This window comes from Paralichthys olivaceus, chromosome 9, assembly GCF_024713975.1.
Source record: "Paralichthys olivaceus isolate ysfri-2021 chromosome 9, ASM2471397v2, whole genome shotgun sequence".
NCBI lineage: Eukaryota > Metazoa > Chordata > Actinopteri > Pleuronectiformes > Paralichthyidae > Paralichthys > Paralichthys olivaceus.
This window is the reverse complement of record NC_091101.1, coordinates 23,640,357-23,659,929: the sequence shown is the minus strand read 5'-3', so window position 1 is coordinate 23,659,929 and position 19,573 is coordinate 23,640,357. Positions and strand designations below refer to the sequence as shown.

The window sequence follows — 19,573 nt, the reverse complement described above, 5'->3', positions numbered from 1 at the left end:
GATATTAACTAGCTCTCTTTCAGCTCGGCAGTCGTGGCTTTGATGCCGGGGCTGCTCGGCGGTTTGATCCCCGAACACAGAAGCCTGCAACAACAAAAAAAAACAGGCTGGTTTGGCAGCAGTGTTCGGTTCAGATGGTGGATCAGGGGAAAAAATAAATCATCCCTGAAGTAAAGACCCAGAAAAACCAACACTGATCACAAGCTGAGGTCTGTCAGGGAGACTCCCCTCAGTCTGTCTCCTGTTAGAGACAGAAACTGGATATTTCATCACATTTCCAGTTTTATACTGTTGTACTTATTTTTTATGTTAATTATCATTTAAATACCTTGATGGGTTTGGAGTTTTCACTTTTTATTGAGGTTTTCAGACCTTTTGCAGGAAGTTGAGAAACACTATGATGTCGTATTTATTGTAGTAATGGTAAAAACACCCCAATGATATTGCAGAGGCAATGAAATGAACGAAATGAACTGGTTCATTCATTTTCTCCATTCAAACACAAAGTTCACTGTACCATCAAACTGAAAAACACGCCAACACCAGACACATGGTGACCAATCAGTGTCAGGTAGACGCAGCCCACGTAGGTGATGACGGCACGACGTATGTCAGACAAAGTTCTTCATTATGATGTGAAACCAAAACTAACCTGTTCAGTGTAAATATTGATTTGGACTTAGAGAGTTGTGAAAATGGTCGAAGTGATAAATTAAACCTTCTAAGAATCAAAAACAGCTTTTCTATATGTGGGTTCCATTGAGTAAGAGAATTATGGGTATTATCCTGATGGCTTTAAAAGGATTCAGCGCCCACTAATGCCATTACAATTGTTCTGCCAGGTTCATTATGTATTGTGATATTGTATATTTATCTATTAATATCTACCAGGCTGCTAAGATGATTATTAATAGTTCCATAGAGGTTATCAGAGTATTCAGGTAATCAACCAGAACAAACCTGTAAAATGATATTTCCTAGTAATTCATCTCACTGGACAAATCCATAATTGCATTCTTGTAATGTTCATTTTTAGTGCAAATGACACAAAATGGACCTGATGAGGGAGAATTGTTTGATTTCATTGTTTCTGTGTGAAGCTAATTTGAAATAGCACATCAATGATTGGATTTATTCTGCTCTCTGCAGGTGAAAAAACCCTCTGCGATGTTAAGATGTATGCAATTATGAGGCAGAAACACAAAACATGCACTCACGCTTCTTATAGATCTAGAAAAGATATAGTTTTATTTAAAAACGTCCTTAACTAGGTGTTATAAAGCAATAATAAAGAGATAAGACAGCTTTTCCAGGCTGGATTTAGTTATCGTGGCAAAACCTGATATTAAATAAAAGTTCTCTGCAAGTACAGCAGCCATGCACCCACATCTTTGACAAGTCTATATTTATGAAATATATCAGGACGAGGCAGGTCTCGTCAAAATGAAATCTCGCCTGACATTTTGTCCATATTTAGAAACCGAACAGTCACTTCTCCACTCGGATCAGTGTGTCGGCTTCCTCCTTCTTTTGAACGGCGATAATTCTTCAATCAGCGTGTGACAAGATAAAAATACTTGGCAGCTGTCACACATCCTCTGGGAGGGGGAACCAGACGTCTTAAGGGTCCATGATAGAAATTTAATGAGATCTTCTCTGTACGCCGTCGCAGTTTTGTCACAGCTGGACTCAGAGTGGTTCAGTGCCCCGGCTGCGGATGCTTCACTGTAAATCTTGTTATTTGTGCATTTGTGGCTACACTGTGCTACGCCACATGGCTACAGTTAGCCACATGCTTCGGTTGGCCGCAGGGAGTTTAAGCAGAATCACGGTGTGACACTGTTCTGCCAGACGAGCTGCCGCTTTCTTTTCAGTCAGGAACATCCACCTTCGCTCCTTATTATAACAGGATAAATAGTAAATACAGGAGCGTGACTTATTCAGCATGACAGCGTCTCACTGTGGCACGTCCCTCTGTACTAGTGTTTGCTGGAGGTGACTGAGGGACCGTGCAGCAGCGGGGACGAGTACATGTGTGCTTTCCACATCAATGTTTCAGGATCTTTTCACTCCACTGGTCCCTGCAGAGGCCGGGCCACTGCTCGCTGCTGCTTTATTGCTTCAGGCCACCAGCAGACAGTGTAGACCCACAGCTGCTGTGAAGGAGACGCCGTGTTGTACTGCACGTTCTGAAGAAAGAAGAAGAAATGCAATCAGTGACTTCTTTATTATATTGAGAAGAATTCAATGAGAGCTTACATGGTAATAACAAATGGACAATGTGCTGGTCAAACAATGGTGATTCTTATAGCTCATACGTCAGGTTCTCATTATCTGCATGCACAGATAGGGTCGGAATGAGGCACAGAAATAAGACGATGGAGTGAAACATGTTTCATCATGTGTTCAGAACCCGAGAGCAGCTCAGTCAGGATTAGTTTTTCCATTTCTATTTTATTTGTCTCGTATATTTCTAGCAAACAAGAGTAAACATGTGCATGCAGATCCTCAGATGGATCCCCTGCGTAACCCCTGCAACACTTCCTGTTTGGGGAGAGGGAATCAATCAAAAGTGTGGCTGGCCGTGATGAATAGCTGCCCAAGGAAACACGGAGCAATTTAATCAGCCTCACGCAGCGGCAGGTTGAAACTGGGTGTCGGGCCACGACTGGAGACACAAGCTCCCTCGAGGTTAATCTGAACTTTCAAAAGAAATCCAATTAAAAACGCCGGCAGGAAAGAGACAAACACTTGTGGGGCATCTAACACTGCATCTGTGTGAGGGAAAATAAGGTATTTTCTCACCAAGACACCTGGAGAAATAGAGCTGAGTCGCTATGGTTATTTTAAAAGTCAGCGTTTCCTTTTGTGCAACGGAAACGTTTTTTACAGAGTAGATTTTGTATATGTATTTTTTTATCCCTCCATGAATCAGAAAAATACTGTTCACAGCAATTTCTTTCAAAAATGTGCTATAAATGATCTATAAAACAGTTTTATTCTTCGGAATGAACGTGTAAATAGTGGATGGAGCGACTGTAACACCAGACAACATGCAGGCTCTGCATCCACAGTCGTCCCCAGGCAACGAGAACACGTCAAGGTTAGAGACGGACGACAGGAGACAGACGAAAGTGGAAATCAGCAGACGGGAGCAGACTGAGCAAAATGAACAGGGCTGAGGCAGAGCTTGTGACACAAAGTGCTTGTACGTACAACAGCTTTACAGAAAGGTTACAGAAAATAAAGTCAGTCAGTTTTCAAGCATTTAACATATTCATTATTTAACTAGCGGGCTAATTTAGCAAATCAAATAATTTGCCTCAAAGAGACAGGAGAGGATGGTGAACGATGTACCTGCTACCATAGTAACAACGCTGAGCGAGGAACAGATCCACTTTGATTATTTAGTAGTTGTTGGGGCCTTCGGGTTTTGTTTGCTACGCTTAAGGTTTATTTTGGGTATTCAAACTATCAGAGCCTATAGTGGAAGGCAGAAGGAAGAAGAAGATGAGTTTTCTGACTGCAGTGACCCAAAGGTGCTAATGTCGGTTAGTCAATGTTACTTGAAGAACAATTAGCAAACCTTCTCTTAATTGAACAGTGCTTTTTGTGTGGATTAAGTAGAATCAGTGTTTCTGCTGCTGCGTTTGTAAGATCTCTAATTCCAGGGTTCTGTAAGTGTGATGCAATTCCTGCAGCCCTTTGATTCTCCCTGAGGTTTTATTTGGACTGTAAGTCGTAAAGTGCCGTGTCTTCCCTTTTTCCATATCCCAATTATAACCCCTCACGCCGCTCCTTTCCACCATTTTGTTGACAGTTAAGCAAGTGGAGCATAGCTTTTCCTACCTCCCCCTTCCCCACGTATGCTCAGCTCACATGTAACATGGCAGCTCACTTAATAATTTGGTACAGCGCTCACTTGCTCCACCTCCTGCTTCCACTACACATCAGGTCTGAACTGTGGGAGTCACTGATGGTGTTTACACGTGTTTCAGGTTAAAGAATATTTAAAGCGGTCGGGGAACTTCGTGCAGGCTCTGACTCATCAGGTTAATGAGCAGTCTTAACCTCACCTTATAATAATGCTCACATATGTTAATGTGGTTTTGAGCTGTAACTTGTTCCGTGATGAAATTCATTACTTCTGGTTTTAATATCACATTTATTACCAACATTATAACATCTACATTTCTGCATTAAACACCACCCAGTGTTCCAGCTGCACTCATTTTCAAATCTATGCAAAACTGAACTTCCAAAGGCTCTGGACCATCGTACGCCTCAGACTCCTCAGATTCTTCCCAGGCTGGATGATGAGGTCTTGACTGTCTGGAAACTCAGAACTCAGACCAGAAGCCTTGATTCGACGATTGTGTGTGGAGTGTAATGGAAATTTTTACATTTGTGTATGTTTATTTGCATGAGCAGACATGTATGTGGAGGACTGACCAAATTGTTCATCTAAAATGGCAACTTCAAGGTTTACGATGGTGGCTTAAGAGACTTGAGTTTTATGGCCTTGAGAAAACACAACTTTATGGTATCTCTTGGTATCTCTGATTGGGATCCTGGGATCTCACAGGGGGGGTCATCCACAGAACATGTAAACAAATGGACAGGATGTCTCCTCCCCTTAGTGAAACTACAAGAGGGTAATAAAAACCTTTGCATGCTTAGTGGGAGGGGGCTGCGAGTTATTAGAACACTGATTCTCCTATGTTCTTTGCTCCTTTGTCGTTCAGGTGTTTGTGTACTGATGAGTCCATCTGCAGATGCTGAATTAAACTTTCAGAAAGAAGTGTTTGACTTCATGCTTGTTTCACAGAAATTGCCAACACAGGAATCATAGCTCAGCTAGACGACCTTGATAACTTTGCAAGCAAGCCAGCAAGCTAATTGGTGTATCGTAGCTTTGTGAGAAGGTGGGTGTTTCTTACTTTTGCAATAGGTATATTTTGAATTTCCAGGGAGACACTTCTGATGACACTTTTAATAAAAAAAAAAAAGACTTTATTTTGTTGCCTTCACCTAAGTTGTGATGTGATTTTCAGGACTTTATGTTGTAGCTCTGTGAACTGTGATCGATCTGATCTTTCATTTCTGGATCCTGATCATATCACTGATGTTCTTGTAGAAGCACAAACAGTAAGAAACAAAAACATCCCATTGTCCCATTTTCATCTCCAACTTGACTGTTCTCGTCTAATGAGACACGTCTCTTCTCACTTCAGAAAGCAGTGCATGAGCAAATTCAGGTAACTTTACCAAACTTTTAATGATCCAGATAATGATTTTTTTTTTTTTTTTTGTACAGCTCTCTGGAGATGTGATGTGCTTCAAAAAGTATTTTTCTCCCCTCCTGTTGATGGACTTTGAAAATATCCATTAATACCAAGCTCTATCAGAGCATACAAATGAAACGCTGTTTGAACACTAAAATTCAGTGGGGTTACCAGCACGTTAAACTACCTGAAGTAATTGGAAATCTGCATTTGAAGCGCACAGCTCTCTCACAGTGTCGTGCATTGACAAGGATCTTGAATTAAGTGACCTTCTCTTTAAGCCACTGACTTCACATTGAACATCTCGAGTCACCCAGCGCCTCTCCTCAAACAAAAGCCAGCATTTCAATTTCAAAGCTGCCCGTTTGCTTGAAGCGGCACAAGCCCCCTCTGCATAAATCTTGGCCCATCTCTTGACTGTGGAACAAATGAGTGTCTTAAATTAAATTTGCGACAATTAGGCCGGCTGCTACATGTAATTGGTTTTCTGGACGGATCAAACGGTCACAACTCAGGCCTGGATGAGAGGAGATGTGGGCGGACTGATGACACAACAGGGGAAGTTATGCTGTTTGTTTCATCAAACGCTTTGGTAATAAGATTCAATAAGATCACAGAGTTTCGCTGGGGACCACTGTAGTCGTTTTTCTTAGACCTCCTTTTCTATCTCCCTCTCTTCACATCTCGGCCGAGGCCTTTGTAACCTGCATCTCAAAGCCGATCGTGTGCTTGGTTTCATTGCTTTCCTGATTTACTCCCCAATGATTTTCTTTATTAATGTTTAATATATGTAATCCTGAAGCTGATCATACTTTAATCCACTTTGTTGCTGAATTCTCTCCTTAAAGACTTCTGTTCCACATCTGTGTATCCTGTGAAAGTCGTTACTACTCTGATTGAGGAAAACTTGTGCTTTGTGACATTGGGCTACTTGACTTGTCACGGGGAGAATTATTTACTTGCCACCACTCCTCTGTCAGGGCTGCTTCAGATGTCAGGCTCAGGGCTTTATAGTCTATGTTATCAAATATCCATAGATGCATTGCAGTTCAATTTTGCAGCTCAGCAGAGCTTAATGTACAGAAGTAAAGCTCCAGATTTAGTCCAGTGTGCTGCAATATTCAGAGAAAAACCATGGTGAGGAGAGGATCCAAACCAAGCCTGTGATAGCAGCAGTAAACTAAGTCGCCTTAAATGCAAGAATTTATCGCTCTGGACAGCGTTGCCTGATGGGAAATATTGAAATATTGTAACAGGAGCTTAAAATAATCTTATTTTGAGAAAAATTATCATGAGCAGGTAGAGTAAAGATGGGATGGTCAGTACAGACATTTCGAAGCTGTACAATATTTTGAAGCAGTTTAGTTACAGAAAAAATCCTCTTCAAGGCACAAGGCTCTTATCTTGAAAAATGAGACAGGAAGGACCTCAAAAAAGATGTCAAGGTGAGAATAGATGCGTAAACACGTGATCCATGTTTTACAGCGGTTAATACTACTTGACATAAAATGATCAAATTATTATACATCATGTATTACTGACAGCTTCTTTCACAGTGAACGCACCGGTTGGTGAAATGTGAGGTGATGTTTTTTTGGCAGACAGGAGAAGCAGCACATCAGAACAGTATGGGAGTGACAACTTCCCTGAAGGAAACACTATTGGAGCGCGGCAGTATTTATAGACGGAGCAAAACATCCTGTTTACTCCCCTAAAACCCTTATGGAGGAACATGCAGTATTCATATTCCCAGTCTGCATCTTCTATTCATGGAGGGAGCTGGTTTGATATGTATAATGCAGGCCTCTGCAGTGGATCCGATGGTTTAGAGGTTGTGTGGCAAAGACTTGGCATCATCATATACCAGCTAGCACTTCAGACTCAGAGGAGAAATGCTCACTAATTGAGGTCAGGAGTGCTCAATAACTGAACTTTAAAAAAATCCTTTTCAGCCCATTTGTCTGCTCCTTTTAACACAATGAAATGGAGGAATGTCCCCTCGGAGTCCTGTGCTGAAATTAAATGCCTCATAATGCGTCAGACCTCTTGCCACTGAGGTGGATGGAAAAGCAGCCTTCATGTCCGTTGCTAATACGGTCCACGGAGGTCTCTGGGCCACTTTATTCATTAAACAGACCTATTATAGTTTCATCTGAGCCGCTGCCGCTGCCGCGATCTCGTGTCAATGGACTTGTCAATCAGAGTCGCTGCAGGATGGTGTGATACTTATCAAGGTCCGCTGGATTCAGAGCTGAATGGTGAAGGGTGAGACTTTCCCTGGGTGTGATGGGAGTGAGATAGTGGTTCTGATGGATTAAAACCAGGCTGACCTCTGAGCAAATCATTTGCATGTAATAAAAATATGCAGAACAGGGTACAATGCGTTTGCATACATCAGTTTGGAGCATTTGTGTGTGTCCACCGGATGATGTGTGAAGGGAAAATAAACAAACCTTTTTCAGGGTGGTTGATTGTCTCTGTGCATTAGACTTGCAATATGGAAATCCAGCACTGTGGGTCATGCACTGCTGGTCACATTGCACATTTCCATCTCCAGCTGAGAACCTATTCACTCTGCACCCATGCACAGCTACTGTGGAAGCGGACTGTATGGGTACTATTTTCGCTGAGCAGTTGTTGTCCGAAGATTCCAGACTTTTAGGTATATCCATATTTCTAAGAGACAAAAAAACGAAATTTGGGACATTTTTGCCATATGTGTGCAAAAAAGATTACAGCTCATTAGTGATAGACTCCAGTGGCCATGACTTCATCTCTAACTTCCTCTGCATCTAATCTAACATCATAAATACTTAACCAATAAAATGGACTTTTTCTAATTAAAAAAACATTTGGGTGGGATGCTGCCCCTGCCTGACTTAGTCGTTATCACCAGCAACTTAAATGTTCGCTCCTATCTGCTCGTTTAGGCTGTTTTCTTGTATATAACCGTCTCTGCAAAAGACATGCAGAAATGCAGGCAAATTGAAAGCAGAGGCTCCGTCCTTATCGTTAACAAATCTGACCTTTAGAGTATTAATTATGTTGTAAATCGGCACATTTGGCCACAGTGTCCGCTGAGTCACTCTGGAGAAAAAAGGTTCATTGGGAAAACAATGTGCATAAATAAAGCTGCACTTACACAGTTTGAAGCCAGTTGATTTGCTTCTTCCTCTCATGTTTACATGTGCACACAGAGCAGACTTCTTTCTTCTGCTCCATGTGATGCAAGGCACCATTTTTCAAGGTTCAATCCAGAGTCCGGACAAATGTTCACACTAAAATGTTCTCATACGGGGAAACATCTCCACATCATCCACCTTCAAAATAACAAGTTAAATAAAAACCTTTCCCAGATTTCAGCTCCCACTCTGTGCACATTGCTTATTCCATGGGGTCGGAGCCCAGCGGAGAGTTTATTGACATCTACTGTAGCGTGTCTACAGGACACCCATAAAGCCTTGTCTCCCCTGCAGCCCAAGCGCTGCTAAGAGAGCACAAAGGCAGCTCGCTCTGAAAAGGCTACCTCAGAGCATGAATGCTAATGGCATTGATTGAAACCTCAATTTGCTTCAGGGAAACTTGTGGACTTCTATTGCAAAAGAGGAGTCAGGTCCCCGGCGAGGGCTCAACAGCCTGAAGTGGAGAAAAGGCAGCTGCAAACCTTCAGAGAGTCCATCACAAAATGAGCAGCTATGAGCCATTATGGACGTCCAGTGGAGAGACGACAGCGTGAATATAATGGCACACAAGAAGGCTGAAGACAAAAAAGATTTCCAACTTGGTAAAGACACAGTGAAGGTGAACGTGCTGAAAAGTCATCTCTAGTAAGTTCAGTTATTAAATGATGAATTATCTCAAGCAGCTGCATGAGGTCAGTGTCTATTACAAAGTCGTATATGACTCGTGTATCTCTTGCTCATATTTCAAACATTACATTTGCAGCCCTGTGATGTCTGATGCCGATTCAGTGCTAAAAGAAAAACAGTGTTGTCAACTCTTCATCAATTCTTCATCAATTCTCAGGTTTCCTGGTCATGGTTGGTAAAACTTAGCCTGTGAAAGAAGATGTATGATGCAATTACCTTTTTTTTATTTATCTCCAGTAATACGCAGGCAGCTGTTCATAGATTTGAGTGTAAAAAGTCTTGACCTCGATGTTTACTAGTTTCCCCAAAAGATATTTTGTTGCCCCCAGTGGCTAATTAGTTGTCTGATGATAGACTACTGACTAAACCCAAAATGAAATCTTCAGTAGCAAACATCCTGAGGTTGTGGAAACTCATAGTAATTCTGCTGTCGGGGGTAATTTAAAGTACATGATCATGCCCAAGGACACTTTGGCACCATGCACCATCAACCTTTGAGTTGGTGAATGTTCAGTTTTACCTCTTAAACCACAGCCGCTGCCGCCCCCCCCCCCCCCAGATTATTAAAGCAGTGAAACGTAATAGTCTAATTTCCCACACATTTGACTGCTTTATACAGCAGGCACCATTCTCACAACGTGTCCAGGGTGATGGTGATGACGACCTGGTGGAGCATCACTCAACATCTGTTGCAGCAGACAGTGAGATTTTGTTTGATGCTCTGAAAACCACTTGTGCCGTTTTAAGCAAGACGACATCGAACCAAGACGTCTGATGTATCAGGGAAGTGAAAACGCTAATTTATGTACCAACCAGTTAATAAAGAAACGTGTTCAATTATCTTTTTTTTTCAAAAATAAGTGCAGGTAAAAATGACATGGCTTCTTAAAAACAACCTCATTTGAAATCCAAACCTCTGACAAGTAATTAAAAACATGTCAAAGGATCGTAATCGATTAGTTTTGTTTGAATGTCGCCCTCCTTCTCCTGCTGGAATTAAAACCAAGTCACTGCCGTCACTAATCCTCGCTTTGTGGATTTGTCTGATGTGAAAGGTTCGCTGATGCCCACATCACACACCCACTTACAAACACACCGCATCACTTTGATGTCCCTGCCGAGTCCTCGCTGCGAGGCGATCACTGGTCGCGTCCCCGTTTTGAACAAACCCTCCAATCACGATTTGAACGACACAGTGCATTCTGTTTACAGCCCTTTTTGCTTTTATTGAAGAGATGTTGAAATTCCTTCTGAGAGAAAAAGTAAATCAAGTCAAATCAAAGGTAAAAAAAAAGAAGCACAACAGCCATGTGGAGATGAAAGACAGAAACAGTAACATGTGATTTACAATCGAAGGTCTTTGCACATAACTCCCGTAACGAATGCCATGCAATGGTTTATGTGACTGCAGGTCACGTGTCAGTCAGGAACGGTGTTGACTCCTTAAACCAGAAATACACTGCACGTCTGCTTCCACGTATTTATTTATGAGGACTTTGATTCTTCTCTGTTTTACACACAGGAGGAGCAGCAGCCACATGGCGGCCGCTGAAGTGTTTGAATGCAGAAACACAAGACGATGAAAAAATTATATGAAATCACTTTATTCTCAGAGTGTGCGGTGATTCCATTTTTGCAGGAAAGTTACAGACTGAAATATCTGTCTAAAATGGCATGCAGTGAGGCTAACAGGTGGAGCTTTGAAAACACAGAGGACACAAAACGAGTATATCAACAACCTTGCCTACATCGCACACCATAAGCATGCATACATTTTGCCAACAAATAGGAAGATAGGAGAGAGGGAGAGAAGGGGGGAGAGAAGATTTCGCAGTAGAAAAGAATGCACCAAATCAACATTATTTTTTTTTTGTGTGTGTGTTTCGTTTTTTTTTTTCTCAAAATACCAACCAGACAGAAACGAGACCGGCTACAGACGAGAAGGAGAAAATTACTGCACCAGCGTAAGCATCTTCTCAACACGTACAGAACAGAGAAAGACAGATGCAAGGAGAGAGAAACATCGGACAGTTACATTCAAGTCACATCGAAGGAGTATTCTCTTAAGTGGTGTATTTTTCAGGCAGTATTTTTTTTTTTAAATCACATCAATGGCCGTGTGAGCAGCACAAACGTGTGACTCCGAACCGAAGTGGGCGGCATCTACGAGACGACAGATTATTGATCACGCATGACTTGGGCAGTTTGTTCGGGCAGTGGTTTCTAGGCCATTTGGAGCGCAACCAATTGGCATTTACGAGGTGATGATGGATGGGTTCATGATGACGTTGGCGGATGAGATGCGGAGGATGATCTGGAAAAAACACACGCTCATGAAGTCCTATACAGGGGCAGTAATTGTAGCTTTCTGGAGTATTCTTGGACCAAACCATAGATATGTCATTCGTGAATAAAAGTTGGTTGAAGCGTCAGTTCAAGGAAACTGCCTAGTTATGGTTTAACTTAAAGATCGATTACCTGAGAACGCTAAAACAAATACGATGCAGTGATTAAATAAGAATGAAACTACTCGTCTACCTCTACCAGCACTATTCTTTGGTTTGATTGGATAATGCTCTGATGTTGTTGATGACTGGGTCCGTAATCCTCAGATGCAAACTATGTGTTAACACGCTGTTTAAACTAGCGAAGGCAGCTCATTAAAAGCACAGGACGGTCAGTAAACGTGCTCTACAGGTGACCCTACAAAACTATGTCACTGGAGTTTTTTTTTTTTTTTAATATATATATATATTCATCGTGATTACAGAGATCACAAAGCGCCGGAAAAAAAAGCTACACTTCCCTCGTCTACGCCGCGGGAACGCACAAGTTCTGAATTAGTGTAACTTCGTGTTTAGCTAGATCAGTAAAAACAGTCAGAATGTGGCAAAAAAGTTTAGAAAACCTTAAATACGCTTACAGCTACTGTGCGAATTACAAAGACGTTTCATAACAAAATTCATCACAAGGCAAACTGATCACGGCTAATAAGACATTCAGCTTTGACTCAGTGTGGGGTTTTACTCTTTAATCATGTGATGAATCTTTGTGTATATTTTTATATATAATATATATTTGTATATTATATATTCACTCTAGTCTCTATTTTCACAACATCAATTTTATATTCTTCATTGTTTTCTACTCGTAGGCTAACACGGCATTGACTGAATATCCGAGTTTGTGTGTTACCAGCACAAGTCTGGTGGAATGTCTGAAATATCTGGAATGTTTTAACAAGACACTGTGGAATGAAGGAGAGAGAAAAACAAGGCATATGGAGAGAAAATCGATTTTACCCTCTGATGACCCTCCTTTAACTTTGTGCCATTACACGTGTTCACCTGTGGGACAGACTGGACGCTGTCGGACAGGTGAGCACTTTGTGTTTCACGGTCATGGAGCGTTCATGTTCATGTCTGCCTCTGGAACCTGCAGTTTGATTCACCTTTTGGTTTGTGATTCCGAACACAAATCTTCTTTGCGCTCGTTTTTCTGTGACGTGACTGAATTTTTACAACATGAAACAAATCGTCCCACCTTCCCCCTTTCCTCTGTTATAATCAAATATGTGGGAGCGACAAACACTTCACCGTCACTATGCAGACACGTGTGTGTCTTTCACATCGACTAACACATTAAGGAGTAAGTTTAAACACACAACAATGAAGATTGTCTGTTATTGCTGATTCGGGACTTTGCTCCCATCAGTTAAACCAACGGACACAGGACAACTTCAATTTCCGAACAATATATTGCACTATTGTCACTGTCTGTTCACATAGTGTGTTCACAACATAGTTGTGTTTGTGAAGTTTCTTTTTTTTCTTTTTTTTTTACAAAAGAATTATGAAAATGTCAACACAAATCAAAATTAACTCGCCCGGTTAAACTTTTACACGTCCTATTGCAAAAGCAGAGTGAACATTTATTTATAGTTTTCCCCATGGAAGAACATTTCAGACACAGAGTCAGTTATCGCCAACTGTACGTGGTGGACAAGATGTTGTTCTAATAAAAATGGAAAACCGGTTATTGCCTCAAATATCGATGTATTTTGCTTCATCATAATAAATAAAATGGTATCCACGTGTGTACGTCACTTCACCAGTTTACTGCATGCTCAAAAAAAAAAAAATAAAAAAATCGAATTCCTTCACTTTCTGATTTTACAGATGTTGCCAGATGTTTGATTTCACCAGCGCTCGTCGCACACATTCACAGTAAACCAATGAGAACATGAATGACAGTTTATGGGGTGAATCCTCACAATGGAGAACCAATAAAAATGTAAGTATTTATATACACTGTATGTATCAAATATTAGCAAGAACAAAACAGGAAAATTCAATCAAATTTTGATATGATTTGGATAATTTCTTAAAAGTTAAAAATATGGCTTATACTCTTAGTCATCTTGTTATACGTCATATTTCACTCATATATAGTTCTCTTTTTTTTTATAACCCTAATCTATTTACAAACAAAACTGATGGTGGATGATGGATGATATCTGGTCTTTTTCTAAGTGCTGGACTTTTTGAAAAAAAAAGAATTCGCCTCGAGTTACAGACACTGGATCTGTGCAGGTGTTACGTACTTTTCAAATCTGCGGATATCAATAAAAGATGCTCTGAATGAGAGATTAAAAAGTAAGAACCACCCGCTGAGATCAGATATCTGAACTCAAAGGCAAAGTCATGACACGTTGTATAATTCCAGGACACTTAGAAGTTGGGCTGAATGGGGCAGGAGGTGTGGGGGGTGTGAAGAAAAGTGTGACTGCAGGTTTGGGCGGTGGGGGGGGGAGGGGTGTACAGCGTTGTTTAGATGAATTGTCGTAAGAAGTTATTCATATTTGACGCAAAGCACTGTTACTTTTTATTGAACATATCCATGAGCGGGGCCGGGATGAACTTCATGACCGTGTCCACGATGCTCTCCTCCTCCTCCTCGTCACCGCAGCCGGTGGGAACAGCCTTCTTCGGGCGGGTGAGGCTGCCCTCGGAGGCCTGCTCCATAGCGGCCGCTGCCTCGGCTTCCTTCTCCTCCTTCTTCTTGATGCCATACTACACACAAGACAGATCAGGACACCACGTTATTACAGTCGTTATTATCTGTCTTTGAGCCGAGAACTACATTGGATGACTTTTCTTAAAACACGTGAATGTTGGCGTTCAATGTCACGTTTATTACCAAGAATCTACATGTGTGGGTCTAACATGACTCATAGCTACACCCACAACAGTTATGTTGACATTGTCTTTCAGGAGTCAGGAAACTCTTTACACAAGTTTGATATTTGGGGAAATACACTCATTCAAATTCCATTTTAGACATAGATACGCTGATTCAAACCACTATAGCCAGTGGTTTGAATCATCCAGGAGGATATTAACCTGAGATGGAGCCAGCCAGCGTATTTCTCCCACTTATACACTTTACACTGAGGTGGGATAATCACCTCCTGATGCACAATTAGTGCATTAACATGATGTTTAATCATCTATCTCTTGGCAATAAAGCAAATAAGCACATGATCACCCAAACATTCTTGCCAGTATCAAGCTCTTCCCCTTACTGTGGAAGTAAGAGCTTTATTAGATTTATTTAACCTATGTCTGTGCTGTAGCTCGTTACTTTTATGCTTCGTTATTGATTTAAAGCCTCAGTTACAAGTTGTTCTCTGGTCGGTCTGATCGCTGCTCTGCTGAACGAATCCTGAGACTAACTCTCGTCTTGCAAAGCTGTGCCCTTGTTCCTCATGTCTTATTATCAACCACTTACAATTTCCCAATGTGACGAGAAGCTTAGTAAATGTCAGATGTGCAGCACCTTAAGTAACGTCACTTCCTTGCACCTTAAACAACTTCGCCTCTCACTTCTCAAGCAAACAGGAAGCCGAGCGTCCCCGTCTGACTCTACTGAAGAAACTTCCTGTGAATATAGTGACTGCTGTGACACTCTTAAGTCTATAGATAGAAATGTGTGTGTGAGGCGTGACATGATCGTTTCATGCAAATTGGGTGGAAATGATTAGCGTGCTCGCAACATAAATCAGATCTCTTCGTTTGCACAGATTATCTTCAGGCTGCTTGCACAAGAAGATGGTGCACAGCTTTGGGTCCTGCATGAACAGCAATTCTAGATTCCTGCAATTAAATGTCGAGGTGGAACCGAACAGAAGCAGTTTGTTTGTGAGTGAACACAGGGGCTGTAACTGCTGCTGGCTCTAATTTCACCTTCCTGGATATTTTATGTACCAATTACCGGCAGAGGCACTCAGTGGGCGTGCTGGACAATGCTGAAGATTACCTTACAAATCCCTGGGCCCCAGCAGACTTTTATTAAATCAAAAACGTGTTTAGAGGAGAAAGAGCACGAAATTGCAATTTAAAACATTAAAGGGAACAGCAACTGCTGGGGGAATCTATTTCTCCTGCACCTTGATTGTGATTCGTTCTTATTTTCTCCTCACTTGTGTGTGCAGTAAATGAGAAAGAAAGAAGATTAAATAAATAAAAAAAGTCAATACTTCATTTGTTGATGATTTCACTCTGCTGGTACCAAATGGAACCTGTAAAATATCTTACTTTGCTTGGTGATTAATAGGGGTGTAACGATTCATCCACTACATCGATGTATTGATTTATATTCCTACGATCCAACTACATCGATCTGTGCTCGGCAAGTTGGCCTTCCGGACGACATATATCAATCTAACATCATTTTAAAAAGTAATCAATCGATTGTATCGTTACTAGGAAATAACGCATTGGATTTAAGCACGTCAGACTTTATATGGATGTGGTTTTTTTTTAGCACTTTTAATGATAAAGGCGTTAAACGTTACTCGATTCAGTCTGCATGCCTATGACGCTATCGCCACGCGCCGGCAGCAGCGCATCTATCAAAACATAACGTGATGGCGGATGGCAGAGGAGATAAACATGTTTATATCCATAATTTATACCTGATTCCCTTACAAGAAACAACAGGAATCTAGGAAACTTCACCTGCACTGTCCAGTATCCAGGTATTTATTTCACTCACACTGGTTGAATTTTTGGCCAAAACGTTACTGAATCAATTTCAAGTCACTGAATCGTTTCGGATCGTATCGTTCTAAATGAAGCAAAATTGTCCTTGAATCGTATCGGCAACCACGAATCGTGATACGAATCGAATCATTGTTAAAACGAATTGTTACAGTGATTAACTTAAACAGCGGATGATGACCGTAAGATGTTGTTAAAGTCTAACTGACGCTCGTTGGTTGTATTTACTTCCAGACTCATATAAGGTCACCATGACCTTTAACCACCAAATTCTGATCAGTTCATCTTTGATTCAAAGTGAGAATGGGTCAAAATTTGAAAAAAATATCATTTTCAAGAGAAAAAGACTTGTTTTGACCAGTCTAAAAAGGGTTTTGTGAGATAACAGGGACAAAAGATGAGATCACTGTGACCTTTGACCACCAAAATCTAATCAGTTTATCTTTGAGTGCGAGTGAACCTTTCCACCAAACCTGGAGAAAGTTCCTCAAGGAGCTCTTGAAATATCGTGTTCACAAGAACGGGACGAACGGACGGACAAACATCCACAGCCACTTCCTGTTGTTAGGCTACGGATTATTCAACAAACTCCAGCGGATCCTCCAGCTCGTGTTTTGGAGACACAGGAGTTTTGCACAGACGCAACAGTGTGACTCAAACAGGTCGGGTCGCTCCACCACTAATGCAGCGTGTCAGTTTAAACACTGCTGCTGTAACTGAACCTGAAGCTTTTATGAATCTCAACATCTGAAGAGTGGATAGAATTAACTCTACCTCCGATTTGAAGCCAGCAGCCTTTCTCTCTCTCTCTCTCTCTCGGCATTTAGCCTGTGAGTTTGTGCTCAGTGTTCCTTAAAGTGTGTTTTGTGCATGTGAGGTCCTTGTTTGAGAAAAATCAATAAGGCTGCAGAGCACAGGAAGGTCAACGGGCTGAGTGATGGTTGATCTTGAGGCAGAGATGTGGAAAATGAGCCGGACTCCTCCGTGACCTCTTTGCTGCTCTCCCAGGCTCACGCTAATGTGATTCTGGAGCAGTAAATATCTTAAAGGAGGACGAGTAGTGTCCATTTCTGCTCTGAGGATGTGTGTGTGTGTTTGGGGGGGGGGCAGGGGCAACGTTCTGCTCTGTATTTTAAAGATTCATTCTGTAGCCAATGAAACCTTTCGGGCTCCATCTTCTCTGCTAACTTCTTCGTCCCTGTCAGCTTTAAAGATGCTATATTCTGATCCTCATTCTTATAACATGATGTTTTTATTGTCAAATCCACATGTGAGTCTACATATTTCCTCAAGGAGCACACAATGATTTGACTCTATCCGAAGGATAGGATTTTTGCGGAGGGGTCCACAAAACCACAGTGTTAGCATGTAATAATGGATAGAAACATGTAACAGCCAGCAATGTGTATCTGAGACACATAATGCGACCAGAGTTATAAGGCTTGTTTTAATTTGACTGTTGGGGCCTTGGCTGAGGTACACACTCTAGAGAGCAATTCTAGAAATGCTGACGATAATATCAAGTCATTAATATCTATACTTCAATATCTACACTTGAATCTGTCTGGATGTCATATTTCTTTATTAACCAGTTACCTCTGAGCACAGGAGAGACAACTGGGGATTGTCCACTAAACTACATCCAACCAACTTGCCTGGATTATTGATTGGAAGCGTTTTTGCACAAGATTTGAGAATCAGAAGTCTGAGTTCACCACCGGAGAAATGTTCCTCCCTGACTTAATAAGATAGAAAACACTGAAGTGATTGGTTGATGAATATCTCCTCCTGCTCGCTTGTTTGTTCTGTGCTTGCCTCTCATTCTGCTCCATCTTGTTCAGTCTGCCCGTCACTCTCAAACTTGCTCCACGGTAACAAAAGCTTGCGTCAGTTGAAGCGAAGACAGTCACGCTTAGTCAGCCCCTCTCCACTCGCTATAATCAAACACTTTCCAAAGATATGCTGTCATATCGCTCTCACTCGCTCCGCTCTCTTCTGTCAGAACGGCTGCAGAACTAAACTGAAGAATCGGTGGAGTGCAGAGCCACAAACTCTGAGGATAGTTTTTACAAGGACTTCACATGCAGCTCAGCTCGAAGCCAGAGTCAAACATTCAATGGAACTTTAGTAATGTCAAGACCAACGTTTCACTGCAAGCTACAGATACTTTGATATCGTCGCTTAACATTTTAGTGCAGATTAATTAAATATCGAGCATGAATCAATCTGAGATGAGACAAAACAGAGTCGTTCAGACCCAGATTCCATTTGAAGTTTTGACAACTGGATATAATCACTCAGGAATCAAGAATTTAAAAAAACTCAAATTGAACACAAAGACTGACTAAACGATAATGTCACCTTTATTAACTATGAAATGTATTTAACTGTTCACCTTATCTCTGATGCCCTGTCGGATGTTTTCTCTCTCTGCCTCCATTTTTGCATATTTGGCCTTCCTCTCCTCCTCTTGTTGCCTCAGCGCCTCTTGCCTTTCTTCCTCTTTTTTCTGGGCGTCGGGATCCTTCTCTTCCTCCCCACCAAGCATCTTGCCCATGTCTTTGGTGGCCCCTGTAGTTGGTGGTGACAGAGAAACAAAAGTGATGAATGAAACAAGTGTCAAGAAGAAATCTTTCAACGAGCAACTCCGGCATTTCACAGCAATATCGCATATGACAGATCTCAGCCACTGGGCTGTTTCTAAGCATTTGGTGTGCGCAGTGCTAGATTTTAAGATTTAGATAATTCAGCAGACGTTGCTTTGTATTATAATCCTCTTTCAGGCCAGTGGAAGAGCAGCTCAATGTGTCCTCGACTGAACCAGAGACCAAAGTGTCTGACAATAGAGGGAACAGGAGGTGAGCGCCACGAAGAGAAGATAAAAGACACTCCAATAAATTCTTGGCAATTCTCTTGATTGGCTTTCTGCTTCTCACTGTGGCCGCTGCTGTCCACTTTGTCCACGGGTCAAGACCCGAGGACAGAAGGTTTGCAGTGCCGTTGAAATGAGTAAACAGACACCGAGGCTCGCTCTGTCTCATCTCTCGTCTGTTAGATGCTTAAAAACACACGTGGTAAGATAAGATATTCCTCATTATCTTCTCTCACCGCTTCACTCTGAATTTTGAGTTTTGCATTTGATCGTTTGTATTGCTAATAATCTTGGACACAACAAGCATGTAAACACTGTGGATAAAGGTTTTATTTGATGAAGTCATTATAGTAGACTTCAATTTCAGAATGGGAGAACAAGATTCTACAAAGTTGCCAAAATATTGTCTCTCCTTCATTAAAAGGCCAGCATGCTGGAACATCATCCCACTCCCTCTTAACTTCGTCTTTCATGTGTACACACAGC

At 41.5% G+C, this 19,573-nt stretch overlaps 1 protein-coding gene across 5 annotated transcripts in view; it reads right to left on the bottom strand.

Annotated features, from left to right (window-relative positions):
• Positions 1–10,742: 10,742 nt before the first annotated feature.
• Positions 10,743–19,573, bottom strand: part of LOC109640002 (complexin-2-like) — a 42,548-nt gene continuing 33,717 nt past the window's right edge. For 4 of the 5 annotated variants that reach the window (XM_020103772.2, XM_069531753.1, XM_020103774.2 and 1 more), the window contains exons 3-4: positions 18,611–18,786; positions 10,743–14,226 (exon numbers count right to left, since the gene is read on the bottom strand). In XM_020103772.2, coding sequence (XP_019959331.1) covers positions 14,032–14,226; positions 18,611–18,786 — 371 coding nt within the window. In that variant the 3' untranslated portion in view covers positions 10,743–14,031. The remainder of the gene's footprint in view (positions 14,227–18,610; positions 18,787–19,573) is intronic. The other variant, XR_011244077.1, reaches the window with a different exon arrangement.